At 40.6% G+C, this 20466-nt stretch overlaps 1 protein-coding gene across 1 annotated transcript in view; it reads left to right on the forward strand.

The window, feature by feature from the left end:
• The first annotated feature begins 608 nt into the window (after window positions 1-608).
• The window catches only part of DNAH7 (dynein axonemal heavy chain 7), a 263832-nt gene continuing 243974 nt past the window's right edge, over window positions 609-20466 (forward strand). Inside the window, exons 1-6 of the mRNA XM_075284818.1 lie at window positions 609-635; window positions 6463-6528; window positions 11779-11884; window positions 12211-12388; window positions 13899-13986; window positions 19114-19294. Coding sequence (XP_075140919.1) covers window positions 609-635; window positions 6463-6528; window positions 11779-11884; window positions 12211-12388; window positions 13899-13986; window positions 19114-19294 — 646 coding nt within the window. The remainder of the gene's footprint in view (window positions 636-6462; window positions 6529-11778; window positions 11885-12210; window positions 12389-13898; window positions 13987-19113; window positions 19295-20466) is intronic.

The following is a 20466-nucleotide window of genomic DNA, read 5'->3' on the forward strand; positions in this document are numbered from 1 at the left end:
AAAACTAGTGAAAGTCAAATTCTGCCTTCTATATTTTATAAACTCCCATTAGTCAACCAAGCTTTGGAAACAGATTGGTCCATAGCCATTATTCACCACCACTTAAATTAACATAATCCCCAATGAATGGGATTGCATGTAATCTTCTTTTCAGGTGTTATAACCTGGTATCTTTAACCACAGTGTCCTACTAACAGGTACTAGAGAGTGCAGCAGCATGGGCAGCAACCTGGAAACCCTTCCTGAGCACCAGTTGCCACTATCTATGCTGTCATTACAATTCTTATATCTTCCTTGGACCTACCTACAAAAAGATAAGAATCTAGTTGATTAATCCATTAATAAAGAGATCCAGCCACACAAGTAGAAACTTTATTAGAGGATAGTGGGCGTCTACCAAGTTTTCTTTAATAGGCTTTCCACTTTGTCATCCATCTGATCATTAAGCATCAACATCATCAAAGAGACGGATCATTTTTTGTAAACAACACTTTTGTGACCTAAACAAGTGACTTATATAAATTATACTTATCCGAAAGAAAGCCCTATTTTATCTTCACTGACATATCTACACCATACTATAAATTGTTTTGTAAATTATAGTCAGTATGACGATCAAATCTTCAACCATTAGAGTAAGAATCAAATTTTATTAGACAAACGTCCAAATAATAACATTTTATCACAATTTAAATGTAAATCTGCAGGGAGAGAGTAGATGCAGTTATAAAGCAGGCGCCATATGTGTCACACACTACTGGTGGTTTTTCAAGCCTTATACATGCTACGTGCCACCACTTTTGGCCACTATAAGCAATGCTACCTCCGATGCCGCCCCTGCTACCCCCTCTACCTCATAGATTGTAAGCTCTTGTGAGCTAGGCCCTCAGTCCCATTGTGTGAAGTGACTATTTCTTTGTAATGGATCTTTCTGTCTGTATGTGAGCCCTACAAGTAGTACAGCGCTGCGGAATATGTTGGCGCTATATAAATAAAATGTATTATTATAATACTGTGTGCAGGAGTGTGGTTTGTGCCCATGTGTGTAGGGACAGGTCTAATGTTCTCCTTGGGGCTCAGCCATTCCTAGTTTGGGGCCCAGTGGTGACTGCTGGAGAGGACTATGGTGTACTATGTACAGGTAAGGGCTCAGCAGCAGCTATAGCAGGCCTGATGCAGTGTTAGTATGTGGCTATATCATAGCTAGCGCCGCTCCCTGGTATCACTGCTGATGGTCAGACATGACAGCACCCACAGGGACACCTAGCAGTGTGTCAGGGCAGAGTAAGGAGCCGCCCCGGTACCCCGAGCTTCCCTTCAGCCCGTCTCCCCTAGCAGCACGTACACACAGCACGGCTCACAGACCGGTCTCCGCCCCCTCCCGGCAGTGATTGCCGCTTCCATAGCAACGAAAAGACGCTGCACATCCCAGGCCACAGTCTTGAGGACGAAGCGCTGCGGTAACGGGCGGCTTATTACCGCAGCATGTAACCGTGTATTCTGGAGATAGAAGAAGAAGAAGCTTTCAGACGAGTGATCGGTAATGGCGGAGGAGGCTCCGTAACCGCAGCTTAGTGTCTGAACTCACTGCGGCTTGTACTGACAGTGCGGTTACCTGGCAACCCCCGGGATCACCAGAGCTGGAGTAGAGCTGCGATTTCTGTGACTGCACGGCAGGATCACTATGGAGCAGGTAACCACCAAGTATCGCAATGAGCTTTAGGGTTCTTATTGTCACGGGGGTGATAGAAATCGCAGCTATGGCGGCAGCGGCTCCTGGATATTTCTGACGCACCGGATCCTTTGTACAAAACCGTTTCAAAACAGAAATAGTGTTCAATGGAAAGTGTCATCCATGTCCGAGATCCCAAAAATCTCCTTCACCCACTTTACCAACTTTCTACACCTACTATATCCCACATTATAGCACGGGGTGATTTAGGGGATAGGGTAGTATCTCTAATAATATGGGTAGTGGTCTCTACGTCCCCATAAATCAGGGGTGCTCACACTTTTTCAGCATGGCAGCTACTTAAAAATGGGCCGCAGCATTGTCAGATTGACATCGGATCCCAGAGAGGTGAGTAACATTGTTTATTATTAGAGATGAGCGAACAGTAAAATATTCAATATTCGTTTTGAATAGCCCCTCAATATTTGACTATTTGAACGAATATCGAACCCCATTATAGTCTATGGGGAAAAATGCTTTGTTTCAGGGGATCCCACTCTTCGACTCAGGAGAGTCACCAAGTCCACTATCACACCCCAGAAAACGATGCCAACACCCTGGAATACAACTGGGACAGCAGGGGAAGCATGTCTGGGGGCATCTAACATGCCCAAGTCACTGTATTACGTCGGGATCCCTGTCAGCTTGTGATATGCGCGAGCTGACTTTTTGTCATAGGAATGCATTGACCAGCGTTGATTGGCCAAATGCCATACAGAGTACAGAATTCGGCCAATCAACGCTGGTTCTGCCGGAGGCTCGTCTGTGAGGAGGCGGAGTCTAAGATCGGACCATAATGGAGACTGCTGTGGACCGCTATTAGACTCCGCCTCCACCGGCAGAACCAGAATGCTATAGCAAAAAAGAAGCCCTCACACTGTTCCTTGACAAAAAAATATAATAGTTACATATTTCTAAAACTGATAAGACTTTCAATGTGACGTGCCAACAAAATAATGCTATTACAAAAAGGGTTTTCACTTTGCAAAAGTAGTAAATGTAAAATATCAAAATTATCAATGTAATCGTATCTACCCAGAGAATGGGGCAAAATTTCTAGCATAAAAAGACAGTCGTAACATTTCTATTTATCAGTCCTTCTTAATCAATGGGATACATTTACCCTAAAAAAGCTGTGCCATTAAAACTACTATTTGTCCTGCAAGAAAACAAGCATTACAGTTCTTGGTATGTAACAATGAAAAAACGTTAAAAAAAAATAAATAATTATTTGGTCATTAGGGTCTAAAGGAGGTCAGTCACCATTTTGTATGAACTGTTTAACACAAACTCACTTCATAAAATGGCGTAGTTTGAAACAATAGGAAGAGATATTGTTTGAGAACTGCTACATGAAGAACCACCATTGGTACTCGCTTCTATGTAACTGTGCAGAGACTGTTCTGCTATTGTAAAGTCTAATAAGGTTACCCTTCATATTTAGAAAACAGACAATGACAAATGACAAAATGAAATAAAAGGGGCAACACAGTGGTTAGCACTGCAGCCTTGCAGCACTGGAGTCCTGGGTTCGAATCCCGCCAGGAACAACACCTGCAAGGAGTTTGTATGTTCTCCCTGCGTTTGTGTGGATTTCCTCCCATTCTACAAAGGCATACTGATAGGAAAAAAAAAAGTACACTGTGATCCTATTGTGAGCTATATGGGGCTCACAATCTACATTAAAATAAATAAAAATGAAATAAAAATCAGTGCTCACTTCTCCAATTCCCCAACGTGCCAAGTTCTGCCAAACACATGACCACGGACTGGCCAAAACATAATTATTAACTAGTTTTTATACAATGGAAGTAAACAATGAATAACTAAACTCGTATCACTGGGAATAGGAATACCAGCCAATCAAATAATGGACAAAAAGGGTACACTATAGTAGTAAATAATAACCCATCTAAAACATAACTTTTATTATTACTATATACATATAAAAAATTCCACGACATGGACTCCAACATAAAAGGAACCCTCTATAAATATTGGACGGGCTCCAAGGAGGATAGTCTGAGACACAGGGAATAGTTAGATCTGGGACTTCGTCCAGTGTTAAGCTCCGCTTTAGACACGCCCCTCCTTATTGTCACAGGCACACCTACTACCCGAAAAAACAAAACATAAATCACACCAATTCCCTAATCACTAATAAAAATAAGCAATCAAAAATAAAGGTAAACAAAACAGGTATCCCCCCCATCCGAAAATGCCCAAGCTACGCCATAGTAAGTAAAAAAAAAAAAATCCAAATTGTGTGTTTTTTCCCCTGCCATTTTGCCTCACAAATAAAATTGAATCAATAGTGACTAAAATAGTTTTTTGCATTATTCAAAGTTTTGGATAATTGTAAAGGTATTATAGGTATTATACCATGACAAAAACTATATAGATTTGGTGTCAATGTGATCAGGCTGACCCAAGAAATGTAAGAGACATGTCATTTTTATTGTATAGTATAAATAAGTACCTAGAAAACTAAGGAAATGCAGCTTTTTTTCTAATTCCATGCCATTCTGAATTCTTTTTCTGTTTTCCCATTGTAATGCATGGAGCATTAAATTCTACCTTTACCAAAAGTAAGCCCTTATACAACGCTGTGATTGAAAACCTAAAAAAGTCATGGCTTTTGGAAGACAAGGAATAAAAAACGAAAATTAAAAAATGGCTGCAACGGAAAGGATTAAAGGGACTCTACGTATCATTGGGAAATCATGATTTTAGATAGTGATATGGCTGAATAGCCTTTAAAAAGGCTATTCAGGTGCTGCTAGTAGATTTTGAAAAGACCCCCCCCCATTTTTTTTTTTTACATATGCAAATGAACCTCATGCCCGAGCCCCATTTTCTTGTAACTACCTATAGAACTGCTCAGTATGCAGTTCTATAGGTAGCTACAAGAAAATGGCGCTCGGGCAAGCGCAGTAGTGCTCAGAACAGAGCGTTACTGTGCATGCCCGAGATTTCAAAGTACAGGATCGAGAATACAGACAATGGAGGCAGTTACAGCTATGGAGGAGGAGGGCATCACAGAGCACAAGCAAAGGTGGGGGTGTTACAACGGTATGATGCAGGGGGATGCATGATGGCTTTCCAAAACCTGGCTTTCCAAAAGACTCCGCCTCCTGACAGATGAGCCTTCGGCAGAAGCAGCGTTGATTGGCCGAATGATGTACTCTGTATGGCATTCAGCCAATCAACGCTGGTCAATCAACGCTCCCGCATATCACAAGCTGACAGGGATCCCAAAATAATACAGTGACTTGGGCATGTTAGATGCCCCCAGACATGCTTCCCCTGCTGTCCCAGTTGCATTCCAGGGTGTTGGCATCATTTCCTGGGGTGTCATATTGGACTTGGTGACCCTCCTGAGTCGAATAGTGGTTTCCCCCTTAACGAGTATTTTTTCCCCATAGACTATTCGATCGAACAATCGAGTATTGAGCGGCTACTCAAATTGAATTTCGAACTTCGAACATTTCACTGTTCGCTCTTCGCTATCAGTGACACGTCATGGTTTTTCCTGCAGAGCTTTTCACAGAAAGTCATCAGAGGTTTCCTCTGCAGACTTTCTGCTTCCATTATACCTATAGGGAAACCACCACAGTTTATGCAGGTATAACCGACATGCTGCTATTTCCAAAACCACAATAGGTTTGAATCATTTGCTAGAATCCCATCAACCTTACAGTGACTGTAAAACACTGCGGTTTTTTTGTCAAATCGTTTACGCCACGTGGGGCCCCGCCTTAAAATATTTCTATTGCTTTGTTCCCACAACTGCTGTGTAGTCTTGTGCATTTCCATGGTCACAAAAACAAACAAACCCTGTGTAGTGTCATCCTCCAGTTATACTACTAACTGCTGTACTGTACCAAATGTATATTAAGAAGTTGCTTTTTATTGTAGAAGAATTGGAGCAATAATAAAATAGTAAAAGGTGACCTTTGAAGAGGACTTTTCATGTCCTCGGGCACATGCGGTTTTATAAACCGCTAGAAAGCCAACAGTAGTAGTCTGTGGACGAGTATTGTCGGGGGGGGGGGGGGGAGCGTTCCTTACAGCTTAGCATCATAGCTGAATGGTAAGGAACGCCCCCTCTGAAAGTACAGAGCTACAGACACTACTGTCAGGAGGGGCGTTCTTCACAGCCCAGCTACACTGTAAGAAACGCCCTTCTGACAGTGAAGAGATATCGGTAATGACACCGATATCTCTTGCCCTGGTGCACATAGCAGAAAATCCGACAGTCTGCTTTCTAGCAGTATATAAAACCGCATGTGCCCGAGGATATGAACGATCCTCTTTCAGGGTATTTTCACATGGAGGAAAAGTTCGCAGAAACCTTTTCCGCCCTGTAAACATTCCGCAGACACCACGGCTGAGTCAGCCACGGAATCCGCGGCAAGAAGGGTAATCTCTCTCCTTTTTTCCGCTACTAGCTAACGGAAAAAAGAAGCAAGCGGCTCCCATTGAAGTCAATGGGAGCCGGATTTGGCAGCGGATTTTGAGGCGGATTCCGCGTCAAATTCCGCTGCCAAAAAACTCTGTGTTTCTTCTGCGCAGAAATACAAAGGGTAATATTCAATATTCAATGTGACTGATTTATAATAAAAAATATTTTTCCCTGTACATTAGTCTTGTGTTACTACTGAAAGTTTTGTCTTTGTGGTAAAACTATAATAATAAAAATAGTAATAATAATATGATTATTTCAACAGTCTACAACGTACAGCAAAGGAAGGGTGCCTAAGACTTCTGTGAGATTCTTACCCCAGTTACCTGAGGTAATGTCACCATTTTCTTATTACTGCCTGTTTTTGCGCTATGGTGTGCTACTTTATTCTTTTTATGCCTTTCTATTGAGAATGATACTCAAGCCAGCAATACATTAAAGAATAATCTTTTAGATCTTACAGGACCTGTTCAACACATTTTTCACCAAATATCATATTGTGAAAAAAAGAAATACATTCAAATGCATTGTTACAGGGTTGTACCGGACAGGGGATAAGTGTCAGATTGCTCCTCAGTCCATCCCCAATATAGTTTGCGCTGCTGATCTATTTATCTCTGTTTAACTACTAAAGAAAAGGCGAGTATGGCGTTTGACTCTCTCACAGTCCATAGAATTGGATGGAGCAGCAGCGCACTTGCACCTCCTCTGCTGCTTTACATGAAAGGGGAGGGCACAGGACTAGCGGTGACACCCACCTATCCTGTCAATAAGGAAGGTGTTTAATTTGTGACACACTTTATTGGTTTTAATGATAATGTTTCTTTGCCTTTACTTGGTGAAGCTCCCAAACGACAAATTCACTTTCCAATGGATTATTAAATCTTTCACTACTTCCACTAGCTCCAGCTCTTTGCATCCTTCAATAGGTGCTGCTCCACTAATTCCAAAGCTAATTTAGGCTCTCTACTCTCAAGTGGACGTTCCTTGGCTGGAGTAGTGAGCCTAGGACTGCTGGCATGACAGTAGAGAACTAAATTAGCATATTAAGTGCAACTAACAGCACCAATTAAGCCCAATCACAGGCCTTTGCAGTCCCTAACATTATTCAGGAGCCCAGAAGAAGACGAAGACCAGTGCTGGAGCCCAGGGGAGGTAACTGTTATTTAAGTTTGTGCACCTCCCTTGAGCCTCTGCTAGTTATACTCTGGGGTCTGAAGAGTATAATAATAGCAGTTCCATTTTGGACATGTTTGGGCTGAATGAAACTGCAGGCAAAGGCTCACAATATCATGTCCATCAAAACTCCCGCGGGCTGTACCTCTCATCTCACTTGTAACATAGCCTTCACATTAAAAGAATGCAATGAATCCCTTTATAAGCTACCTCCTCCCCATACGTCAGCCCTGAGACCTGACCCTCACGCAGCCTGTCCCAATGCATTCATGACACAGCCTTTCTCTCTCTAGAAGAGGATGATGCAACCCAGCTGGACACGCCCTTTTCCCAAACCGAGCTGGAATTAGTGGTCTCTGGTCTCCCGGGTGGTAAAAGCCCTGGTCCCAATGGCTATGCAGCCTGTTTTTACAAAATTCTAATCTGTTATGTTAAACAATCCTGTGTGTACCATTCCAACGTTAATAACCTTTCTTGTAAAAGAATTATCTTAAATTACACTTTAGTTTATCATGGACCCAATGATACGCAACAGTAACTGTTGCTTTCTTATATAGCTCTAGCTTTAATAACCTCCTGCTGTACATGACCAATAGCTTGTTGTTAGAATTGTATAGTTAGTAACATTAAATCATGCGAGTACAAGGTACAAATATTAGAGGAGTGAAGGGAACAGAGGCGGCAGAGATCGATTAAATCATTTAGGAGCACCGAGAGCATTTCTACTGATATTGAACATTCACCTCATGATAGTTAGGCTTCCAATTGTGGCTGACGTATTCACGCTGTGGATGGGCAGAAGTGGATGAATTTTCATCTTAGTTGAATGGATGCCATGACTTGATAGAATTTACTTTAAAATGTGATGCCACTGTTATGCATTACTTGGATGCTGCAGTCAGAATGATGAAAGATGGACATAAGTTGGCATCTGCATTGTTTTCTAAACTGACAGATTGTAATAATTTGTTGACAAGGCTTAGCTGTCACACTCTGAGTTATTGCAAAAGGACAGTTTGTAAGAACCAGACAAATTTTTAGTACGAGGGTGAAAAAGTGAGAAGGATAAGATTTTTTTGGTTGCAGAAATAACAGCGAGAGGTTATAGAAAGAGGTATGGGTGATTGTTAGGTGAGTAGGGTTCCAAGAGACATTGCGAGGCAAGAGAGAGAAAGGGGCAAAGGAACAAGGATGCTGGATTTTATTCTAGTTTTCGAATTGAAGAAAAAAGTTGTTATCCACAACAGCCCCTCAGTAGTAGTCTGTTCCCAAAGATACACCCAGAAGTAGGAGGTAATAAATTGCCACCCCTGTATGGTGGCAAGGCGATTGTGATACATCAACTGCTGCTCCTCCCAGTAACTAAACAACTTGATGTTGATGGTAATCTAATTAGATCAATTTAAAAATGGAAAGGTTCTGGGATTGGTCCATGTGCACTGCTGATTCCAATGATAAACATGCAGAAAGGTTAATCAATCTGATCTTTTATTAGTTTAAGCACAATGGCAACGTGTTTCGATGCTAGACAAGCGTCTTCATCAGGCCAACTACATTCTAAGACAAAAATAAAAGAGATGCATGCAATAAATACAAAAGTCACATAATAAAATGATGTCACACGATAAAACATAAAAAGGTGATATAGATAGGTAATTATCAGGGATGGAACCAGAATTATAGGTGTGCTTATAATCAATTACATGGATTCGTACGTAAAAGTAATTAGCAAAAAGACCTCTCAGGAGTCTCATATATACATATACTTTGGCAAGTCTAATAGGATAAACCAATCAATTAATTAATAGATTAAATAAATAAATTGATCAATAAATTAATCCCAAAAGGGTGCTGAATTAAATAGATTAGTATAATTATGGAGTAGGTCTGTTAAGGAACAGAATATATCAATAAAATAGACATATATTGATTCGAGAGATGTTTCATACATTGGAATAAGATAGATACCGGTAATCCTATTAATATTATAAATGTGAAAGTTTGTGAGTTTGGATGTTTGTGGGTTTGTGTGTTCGGATGTTTGTTAGTCAATCACGCAAAAACCGCTCCACCGATTTGGCTGAAATTTTCCACAAACATAGTTAATACACCCGATTGCGCAATAGGCTACTTTTCGTCACAATAGCGCACATACGTTTTTCCCAGGACTCCCACAAACCCCAAACTCACACCACCATCTCTGCAATCTCACACACTTTGGACCATAGCAAGCCACAAAATTCATATTGCCCTCTGCAGCCTCGCCCCTAACCCCACACAATCACATATACATATACTTTACCACTTTGCCCCTCACCTTAACAATACTCCAGGAGGCTCTCTTTAACGCTCTGGAGCAGCCATGTTTGCCAACCCCCACCGCTCTGACAATCCGCGACACCGCCCACCCATGTCAATACCCCTAGGCAGTCTAATAAATGCAAAAAAAAAAAGTTTAAAAAAAGTAAAAAAATATTAAAAACAAAAAAAAAAGGATTAAAAATTCAAATCACCCCCCTTTTCCTAGAACACATATAAAAGTAGTTAAAAACTGTGAAACACATAAATGTTAGGTATCCCCACGTCCAAAATCGCCCGCTCTACAAAGCTATACAAATATTTTTCCTGTTCGGTACACGCCGTAGCGGGAAAAATGGTCAAAAGTGCCAAACCGCCGTTTTTTCACTCTTTTGATTCTGATAAAAATTTGAATAAAAAGTGATCAAAGCAATAACATTTCCTGAAAATGGTAGAACTACAAAGTACACCTGGTCCCGCAAAAAAAGACGCCCTATACATCCCCATATATGCACGTATAAAAAAAGTTACGGCTGTCGGAATATGGCGACTTTTCAAAAAAATTTTTTTTAACAGTTTTGGATTTGTTTTTAAGGGGTCAAAATGTAATTAAAACCATATAAATTTGGTATCCCCGGAATCGTAACGAAACAAAGAATACAGGGGACATGTCATTTTGGTTGTACAGTGAACGCCGTAAAACCAAAGCCCGTAAGAAAGTTGCAGAAATGCATTTTTTCTTGAAATCCACCCCATTTTGAATTTTTTCCCTGCTTCCCAGTATATTATATAGAATAATTAATGGTGGCATCATGAAGAAAAATTTGTCCCGCAAAAATTAAGACCTCATATGGCTCTGGGAGCGGAGAAATAAAAAAGTTATGGGGTTTAGAAGGAGGGGAGTCAAAAACGAAAATCAAAAAATGCCATCGGCGGGAAAGGGTTAACTTCAAATACCTCTGTCCCAAAGTCACTATGTAAAGTTTCTCACAACACCGTATAGCAGCTCAAATACAAAGTAACTTCAACACAAAAGTCTCACGTATTCTCTGAATTACAGCAAAAACAAGATACAAAGTTACATTTCATATCCCATACCATATACACAGTACGAAAACCTTACCCGCGCCTGTATATACCCACTTCTACAATCACCGCAGACGAAGTCACGGGTACCAGCTAGTGTAAATATAAAATTACAAATTTTTAAAGAAATACAAAATTATAAAAATTTGAACAAAATTCTAAAAAAGAAAATTAAAGGTCAGGTGCAAAAGAATGAGTGTAGAAGACTGTGTGTGTATATATATATATATATATATATATATATATATATATATATATATATATAGTAATATATATAAAATACATTTTTATATTTAATGCTATATGTATGTGTAAATAGGATAGAAAAAGGCAGCACCATAGAAATATAGAGTGTCATTGTAGGACTAGAAGTGCAGAGGTAATAGGTAATATAGGTAGAAAAGGAAACTGGAGGGCAGGGTACTTACCAAACCTAATAGTCATTGATCACAGGGGCATGCATGTAAATAGTCTTAGAGGAGAGGAGAAAAAGCCAGAAAAGCCTGCGCATCGGGTGTCGCCCACGTCACCTCGTCACATTGAGAGAAGATTAGGGTGGGATCATATTTTATTCTAGAAATAATTGTGAATTACTGCTTGGAGTATTCATTGCTGTGGTTACACATGCCTAAAGAAAGGGTGTGACCGGTAAAATGTCACTTGACATATACATACAACCATGTCAGTCCACCCTGTACGGCATCCCAAATGGGCTGCTGCAGGAATTCTCATGGACTTTACAAGCATAATGGGGATTAATACATTTATATGTATATAGGCTATTGTTGATACATGGAAGAAAATGGATTAAAGCTAAAAGTGAAATGCGTTTCTAAAGATGTGGAGTGAATGGGTTTGTGATGGTTTGACTTCGGGTGATGTGAAGAGAAGCGATGCTTATTCTGTGTATGTTGATTAGCTGGGTTGCATTTGGACTTTGCTATATTTTAAGGAAACAATATTTGAAGTGATATGGACTAACAAAGGCAGAACAATGAGTTAAAAATATCTATTTTTATAGGTTAGTTCCAAGCCTGAATGGCGGAAAGCTCCACCGTCTTTTCTTCTGAGAGAAGAAAAGGAAGACGAATCAAAAGATGTTCATGATCTTTACAACTTGTCACAAAGTAAGTTCTAAAAAAAAGTCACCTTCCGCCACTTTGTATTCAACTTTCCCTCTCATAAAATGATGTTTGAAATCTGTGCATATAGGGCAAAGGCTTTGTTCATTGAAGTTTAAGCTTTAGTAAGAGACTATGGGTGGGCTTTTCTCATGACACTTGGAGTATTCAGGCTTATAAAAGTTACAAGCCCTGAAGATTTATCATCATTTATGCTGGTTTTCTGTTGTAAATAATGAAGATCAATGAAGGCCATACATTTTATCTTGTTGAAAACCCCCTTTTTAAATGAATTGAGATGTGTCAAGTATTTATTGTGCTTTACATTTTAGGTTCGCTCTTCAGCCCAAAGCAGAAAAGAAACAAACTCTTGAGCTCTAGCTTTCCGAAGCATAGACCATCAAAGTATGATGATTTATCATCTGGACCGTCTTTAAGTATGAGAAGCAGCTATTCCCACCCAAAGAGAGATCGTGAGCAATTCAGAAGTGCCCTTGTAGATATAATAATGTAAGTAGTTCCTTCTGAACAATGCCTCACTGGATACAGAACTCATTATAAGATACATAGCTACTTGATACATTAGTACTGTCCTAGTTTTAGTCTGTCTTTAACCCCTTCCTGACATGCGCCGTAATAGTACGGCGCATGTCGGGTCTGTAACTATGGCGACCGCCATAGCCGCCGGGTGTCTACTGCTTTAAGCAGTAGACAACCGGCTCTAATGCCTCCAATCGGTCCCCGGACCGATCGGAGGCATTAACCCCTCCGGCGCCGCGGTCAAAGGCGCCGGAGGTGCCATTTTCCCGGCGGCGCATGGGCGCCACCATTTTGGCTGGGATCGCCGGCTCCTGGAGCATGCTCCAGGGCTGATGTCCCGTTGCCATGACAGCCAGGAGCCTTGTACAGGCTCCCAGGCTTGTCTGCAAATCCTCTCTTTTGCAGGCTGGTCTATGCAGCCTGCAAAAGAAAGGATGATTTTTTGCAATGCATTAGCATTGTAATGCATTGCATTAGTGATCAGACCCCCTGGGGTTCAACACCCCTAGGGGGTCTAATAAATGCAAAAAAAAAAAATAAAAAAAAAAAGTTAAAAAAAATATAAAAAAATATAAAAAGAATTAAAAGTTCAAATCACCCCCCTTTCCCTAGAACACATATAAAAGTAGTTAAAAACTGTGAAACACATACATGTTAGGTATCCCCGCGTCCGAAATCGCCCGCTCTACAAATCTATAAAAATATTTTTCCTGTTCGGTAAACGCCGTAGCGGGAAAAATAGTCGAAAGTGCCAAACCGTCGTTTTTTCACTCTTTTGATTCTGATAAAAATTTGAATAAAAAGTGATCAAAGCAATAACATTTCCCGAAAATGGTAGAACTAAAAAGTACACCCGGCCCCGCAAAAAAAGACGCCCTATGCATCCCCGTACACTTACGTATAAAAAAGTTACGGCCGTCAGAATATGGCGACTTTTAGAAAAAAATTTTTTAACACAGTTTTGGAATTTTTTTTAGGGGTCAAAATGTAAATAAAACCATATAAATTTGGTATCCCTGGAACCGTACCGAAACACAGAATATAGGGGACATGTCATTTTGGCTGCACAGTGAACGCCGTAAAACCAAAGCCCGTAAGAAAATCGCAGAAATGCATTTTTTCTTCAAATCCACCCCATTCTGAATTTTTTTCCTGCTTCCCAGTACATTATATAGAATAATTAATGGTAGCATTATGAAGAAAAATTTGTCCCGCAAAAATTAAGACCTCATATGGCTCTGGGAGCGGAGAAATAAAAAAGTTATGGGGTTTAGAAGGAAGGGAGTCAAAAACGAAAATCAAAAAATGCCATCGGCGGGAAGGGGTTAAATGACTGTCATATCCACATAATACCATAGCAATATTCCTTGCACCTTTAGTTTATGCGTCATCTTGTGGACACCAGTTTGTTTACAGTAAAAAGTTATGCTTGGCTTTATATGACATCAATATGTCTTGTGTATATTACCTCTTTTTTCAGGAAAAATGATGGTGCTACAGTACAGCCTTTTCAGATTGATCAAGTTAGCTCATCGTCTGGCACATCTACATTAGATAAAGACATTTTGGTAAGAAGACTGTTTTGCACTAGAATGAAAAGAGAAATATTTTGCTCCTGTGTTCCACTAAAATTCATAAATGCAGCTATACATGAACAATAATATAAAAATACTGAATGTCAGATATGACCGCATACTCACTAAATTGCCAAAAGTATGTGGAAAACTATTGAGTCCAGGTGTTGTAACCACAGCAGTCACAAACAGGTACATATCAAGCACATAGCTGTGCAATCTGCAGTAACAATAACTGTGTGTGTACCCATACTGTCTCCTAGCACAGTAACAATATCTCAATTTGTATACGCACACTGTCTTCTAGCACAGTGAAAATAACTGCGTGTGTACCCATATTGTTTTCTAGTCCAGTAAAATAACTGCGTTTGTATATGCATACCATCTTCTAGCCCAGTGAAAATAACTGTAAGTGCAAAACAAATGAAAAAAGCAGGGAAATAAGAGATGTAGCCGTGGTGCTGCTGATGATGATTGAGCTGGTGGTGCAGGGAGACAGTGTGTTACATCTATGTCTGCTACACCATCCTCCGGTGCAAGCAGTCGCCAAGATTTGCAGCATATTCTTGTAGGCCACAATAACGCTGTCAGAATGGAGAGGCTAGAAAAAGTTATGGCATTGGTAGATTACGTCGCAAACAGTTCCTCAAGTTCCATCAGATTGTCTTCCACCCACTCCACTTCTGCTGAAAGTGCAGAGACCTCCACCTCATGCCCCTTCTAAACAGCAAGGCTGTCTCAGCCACAAATCATTGAGCAATCACTAATGCTCTACGATGACTCTCCTACCTGGGATTCTGTGGGTCATCCACCTAACAACTTGTGTTGGAGGATGAGGATGTAGACAGTGGACCATCGTAAGATATCTACCATGAGGAAGAAACCAAAGTGCCAACTGATGGTTCTTTCTGCAGTGTGGAAACTGACAAAGGGGGCAGTGGGGCGGTGTCGTGGAAGATGATCCAAGGAATAATGATGAGGTCCTAGGCCAAACATGGATTGAAGGCAGTGATAGCTCGCAGAAACAGGGTGGTGGCCAACAGCCCCAGGTAGCCAGCAGAAGATGGAGAAGGGTGCAAAGGTGCAGGTTCCAGCCCATACTCACGATTTCACCTGCTACAGCCCACCACACCCAGGGAAAGAGCACACAAAAGCCGTCTCAAAGGTTTGCTGTGCTGCCAATCCCTGAAGTGCACAATACGCTCATGTAAGCGGCCACAAAAAAATGGCTGTGGACATACGCAATTTTCTCTGCCCCAGGCCCGATGGCAGAGCCAAGATTCAGATCCAGGAGATGCCGGAAGAAGAATCATCGCAGAGGACACAGCAGAAAGGCGTGCCAGAAGAAGATGAGGCGGCACTGGAGAGTTTTCCCCCACCCCCAGTGCTGCAAGAAAAATCATTTGTATACCGAAGAAAACCAGGGTATCTACCAAACAGTGGTGCGGAGAAGACTTCTAAAAGTAGGAGAAGAGTAGCCTTTCTTAAGGCAATTCCTATGTGTTAGGGAGAAAAAATGGGATTCTAATGATATAATCCCTTTAGAGTGTTGGCTACCTCTTCCTCCGCCTCGTCCACTTACACCAGCATATCCATCTCTACCTCCTCCAACCCCTGGACCTCTACGACATGTTTCAAAATTATTATTTTATTTATTTTTGGGTTGTTTTTTTTAAATTAATTTATATATTTTACATAATTCTTTTAAGTACTTTCCCTAACCTCTTTTTTTGGAGTGCACTTTCCCTATTATTACCCCATTTTGCAGCTCTATACCCTTTATTATCCCCATTTTACAGCCATTTTTGGGTCAGTAAGTTCGGGTCCCCATTTATTTCAGTGTGGTTCAGGTTCGGGTTTCAGACAAGTTTGGCTGAACTAATCGAACCTGAACTTCAACAGGTTCTCTCAACATTGAAGGCTGGCATAAATGACTAAAGGCACTTTTTGGTCTATAAAGAAAGGTTTGAAAAGTGTAGCATTGAGGGACTCAAGTGGCCAGCCCAGAAACCTGACCTCATCCTCATCAGGCATTTGCAGGATGAATTGGAAGTTCAATTGCAAGTTACAACTAATCATCTAACATAAGTGCCTGACTTCACAAATAATCTTTTTACAGTATGGGCACAAATGACCATAGGTATACTATGGAGGCTTCTATAGCTACAAAAAGAACCCACTTCAGTATTTATATGCATGGTTTTAGGAATAGGATGTCCAACAAGCTTATATAGTGTCATGGTTTAGCATGTGACAGGGGTACGGCTATCTGGTCATTTCACACCACTCACTCAATCTTGCACTCAGCATTCGCTCAGGCTGCAAACTGAGTATAAATCAAACTACAACACAGTCCGCACATCACAAATACACACCCACTCCTGTATTCAGAATCAATATCAATTCACTACAGCTCCCAGAAGTCAGAGGCAAACACAGTTCAAAAAAGGTAATTAATTGATCAAACAGAAAGTACCATTAAATTTAATGATTTAGTACCCAAAGGGTTTGGTTTTGTATATGGAAAAAGACGAGTGATGATGAGACAAGCAAAACAATTTTAAAATAAAAGGAGAAACATAGAATAAGTGTAATAAACTAGAGTCCTTAGGGTAAGTTCACACAGAGTTTTTTGGTCTGGAGCCTGAGGTGAAGGCTGCCTTAGGTTCCGAACCAAAATATGGGTAGCGACTGGATGCCGTTGCAGTGCACCGGTATCCAGTCACGCACTCCACTCTGGATTAGGCCCAAATGAATGGGCCTAGTTGGGAGGAGGGAGTGTCTTCAGGTGGATGTCGCGAGACGAATCCGCCTGAAAGAATGAGCATTCTTTTTTCCGGGAGCTGGAACAAACAGATCCTGGAAAAAAGAACTGACTGGCTCCCATTGATTTCAATGGGAGCCGTCTTTTTGATCAGGATTTTGAGGCGGATACGGCCTCAAAATCCTGACAAAAAAAAACCCTGTGTGAACTTACCCTTAGTTCCATGTAGTTTAGAGAATGTCTTTTGATGGAATGGATACACCCAACTTCCTTGCTGTGAACACATGTCACATGGAGTCCAAGTATTCATGGACTCTTGTAAGGTAAAACTCTGCTTAGCTGCACTTCCTAACAGAGTGCCCCTCCCCCTTTCCACATCTTGAGGTGCTTCAAAATTATGGTTTCATCTGCGCCTTGGAAAGAGGGATAACTCCACAGATGGCTGAGGATGCTGGCTGGTCACAGCTTCTTATGCCTGACTGCCCAAGAAGTTGTAGAGTGGCAGGAAGAAACATTTACACTATGACATTACTTGTGTACACACATACCCATATAATACACTGATAACACATGCATAAACACTATATTTACTATTGATAGCTGCACAAACAATATAATTCAGTAATTTTTTGTATATATATATATATATATATATATATATATATATATATATATATATATATGCAAATTCAGAGTCATTAACCATAGGTCAGTACTGTTGAACCCAGGTCATATATAGCATTACTACTTTTACATCTCAGCTAGCTGGCCCTGGCCTTTCATCTCTGAGCTTATGGATGAATGAGGTAAGGCCTTGTCTATGCTGGGGCCTCATACTCATTTTATGATTCTGTGCTGCAAATGTATTGGAAGTGTCCTGTCCCCACTCCTTGCAAGAATGTTTGATCTGATTATTTGGTTAAATTGTCAGTGCTGCACACTTCAGCAATTGACAATTTAAGAGGGTTTTAGTATTAGGGGGGGTGGTCTGGTATGGTAGTTCATCAGCCTGTCTAATACCTCCTTTGGCAATGGACCCTCATCTATGTGATCACTATGTGTTTCCCTGGGGATCCCTGGGCCTGGACTGGACCACAGGTGTCTACTCTCATGAGAGTCCCTGCTTTCCAGCTTCTCCTCCCTCTGTTATGTACTAGAGTAAGGTAAAGAGCAAAGCTGAAGCACCTTTACTAGGCCATTCCTCTGGGAAGCTGATTGGATTCTCCCCAATGCAGCATTGGTAATGGGCCTCTCTGGGAACTCTGCTATGACATAGGTGCCGGTTTTCTCCTCCAGGACTGGTTCTGATACCTGAACCACTCCACACTCACTGGTACCCTCTCCCTCTCCAGTTTGAGTGGAGACACTCCGAAGGCTCACATCCTGAGTCCTGCACACCTGGCTACTTCCTTCATGCTCTGGGTCCTCTTCCTGAGTACTGGCATCTCCCAGATCCACACTCAGAATCCCGGGGCCTTGAGATATAGGTCCAGAGACTCCATCCTGGCAGTCTCTAATGTGTTTCCAGTGCTAACCACTTAGTTTTTTCACCTTGGACTCTTCTGATTTTGGCACTGGGTTAACCTTATTCCTGTCATCCTGTCCTCCCTTCCAAACACATTGTCCCATATGGGTCACCTGTTTGTAACCTATGGACTGTTGGTGTGGCTGTCAGGGATCCATTCCCTCCAATCTTGCACTCATCGTTCTTTAAAGTTGCAAATTGATCACCCAGACAAATACACACTTCAAAAATGTAATGGGTTCACAGAGCAAAACGAACCTTCTTTGGCAGTATATCTGATCTTGATGGCAAGAAGAACTTTTTCACTCCTGACATTACCTGTATAGTCTAATACTAATGTAATATACTGATGACACATGCAGAAATATATACTCACTAATGATAGATACGTGAACAATATAGTTCAGTAAGGATACGTATTCAAGTGGGCTCCTTTCATCACATATAGATATGATAGTGTTCACACACTTTTGGCCATATAGTGTAGCTTTGTATTTTAATTATCACAAACTAAAATGCACATCATTTTGACCTGTTTAGGTAACCAAAAGGAGTGATTTTTCACTTTAAAATGTATTTACAATGATTTGCACATCTGGTTACATATGTGACCATACAACAGACTTAAAACTGTGACTACCAGTTCCTGTTATCTGCTCTATTTTCCTTGCTACATTCACAACTGCTTTTTGCCCTTTTTATTGTAGCCATTCTATGAGCCCTGACTAGGGAATTCACTTACTGGAAATGGCATCTGTGGTAACACATGCAGAAACTGTTCAGCGTGTTTACATTTGTATTCTATAATTTGCCTTTTCTTTTCTCACATTAGAGATACAATTACTATATAAGCCATGGGATTGACACAGAACATGTAGCATCCATGGAAGATTCATGGCTAGAAAATGTCTTACGTTTGGTCCCGGAGCACTTAAAGGTCTACACTGAAATTATTTACATGTTGTCAGATGAAATGAAAGAAGATTATCTTCTCAGCGTAAAGAAAGCAATTGGTGAGTTTTTTTTATTGTATTCTCTGTTTGTTAGACCGTTGCTCTGCTTTTTCAGACTCCAAGAACTATGAGAGAACTTTATTACAAATTACAAATGTAAATATATATTACAGAATTTAATTTAAGCTGCATATAACAGAAAATAAAAATAGGCATATACTCACCTTTCATATACCACATTGCTGACTTGTGGGGCTCAGAGTGGAGGTCGCAGCTGGTGAGCAGTGGTTTATGTATATGCTTTACATTTTTTGTCCTATGTAGGTTGGCTTATGTAATACTGGCATGTGTGTGTAACTTTACATTGGTTCTGTTACCTTATATGCTCTTACTATATAGTGGTGATGTGGATATGATCTTTGCAATGCTACAGATACTTTTCAATTAAGTTCCCTGATCTTGTGATATTGTGGGCAATAGGAGCCTATTTACATTTATATATACAAAATACTGGGCCTCTCTATACACACATTAATTGTGGCTGTTTTCATCCCCTACACCACTAGCAGATTATGCACCTGCTGGAGCTGCTCAGTCCAGTGCGATCTCCACTCTTGTTGTTTGACATCTGGTATTTTTAAATGTTTTTATGTGTTTATGTTTTCCTGATACCAATATTTTTTACAATTAATTTTTTTTTTTGTAACAATAAATTTAGATTTAAAATCAAAAGAATTTTTTTGTGTTATTTATACATTGATACTTAGTTGGTGCTTTGAGTTTTTTATCTAGTATTGAGATTGCTTTGGGTTTGAGAATTTAATTTAAGCTGCATATAACAGAAAATAAAATAGGCATATACTCACCTTTCATATACCACATTGCTGAAAATAAATACAAAGCAACAGAGGACTATGTAACTACAGGAGATGCAAATGAAACATGAGTGGGGGCCCCCTCAGCTGCCCCGAATCGAGCGGGACAGTCCCACATTTCGGGTGATGTCCTGCTCTTCCGGGTGGCATGCAGTGATTTAATCTCTATCTGCCTCTTTAGGAAACCTGATGTAAATCCATGTGTATGTCAAGGCTGAAGAACCTTGGTCCAGAAGCGTCATGTGATGATGTATATTTAATTTTGGATATGAGTGAAAAGCATTTGATTGGTTGTTATGGAAAACTGGAGTAAAGCTGTGTATGTGACCTTGTGTAACAGTGTCATCCACAGTGTTC

Source organism: Leptodactylus fuscus, chromosome 8 (assembly GCF_031893055.1).
Source record: "Leptodactylus fuscus isolate aLepFus1 chromosome 8, aLepFus1.hap2, whole genome shotgun sequence".
In the NCBI taxonomy this organism is placed as follows: Eukaryota; Metazoa; Chordata; class Amphibia; order Anura; family Leptodactylidae; genus Leptodactylus; species Leptodactylus fuscus.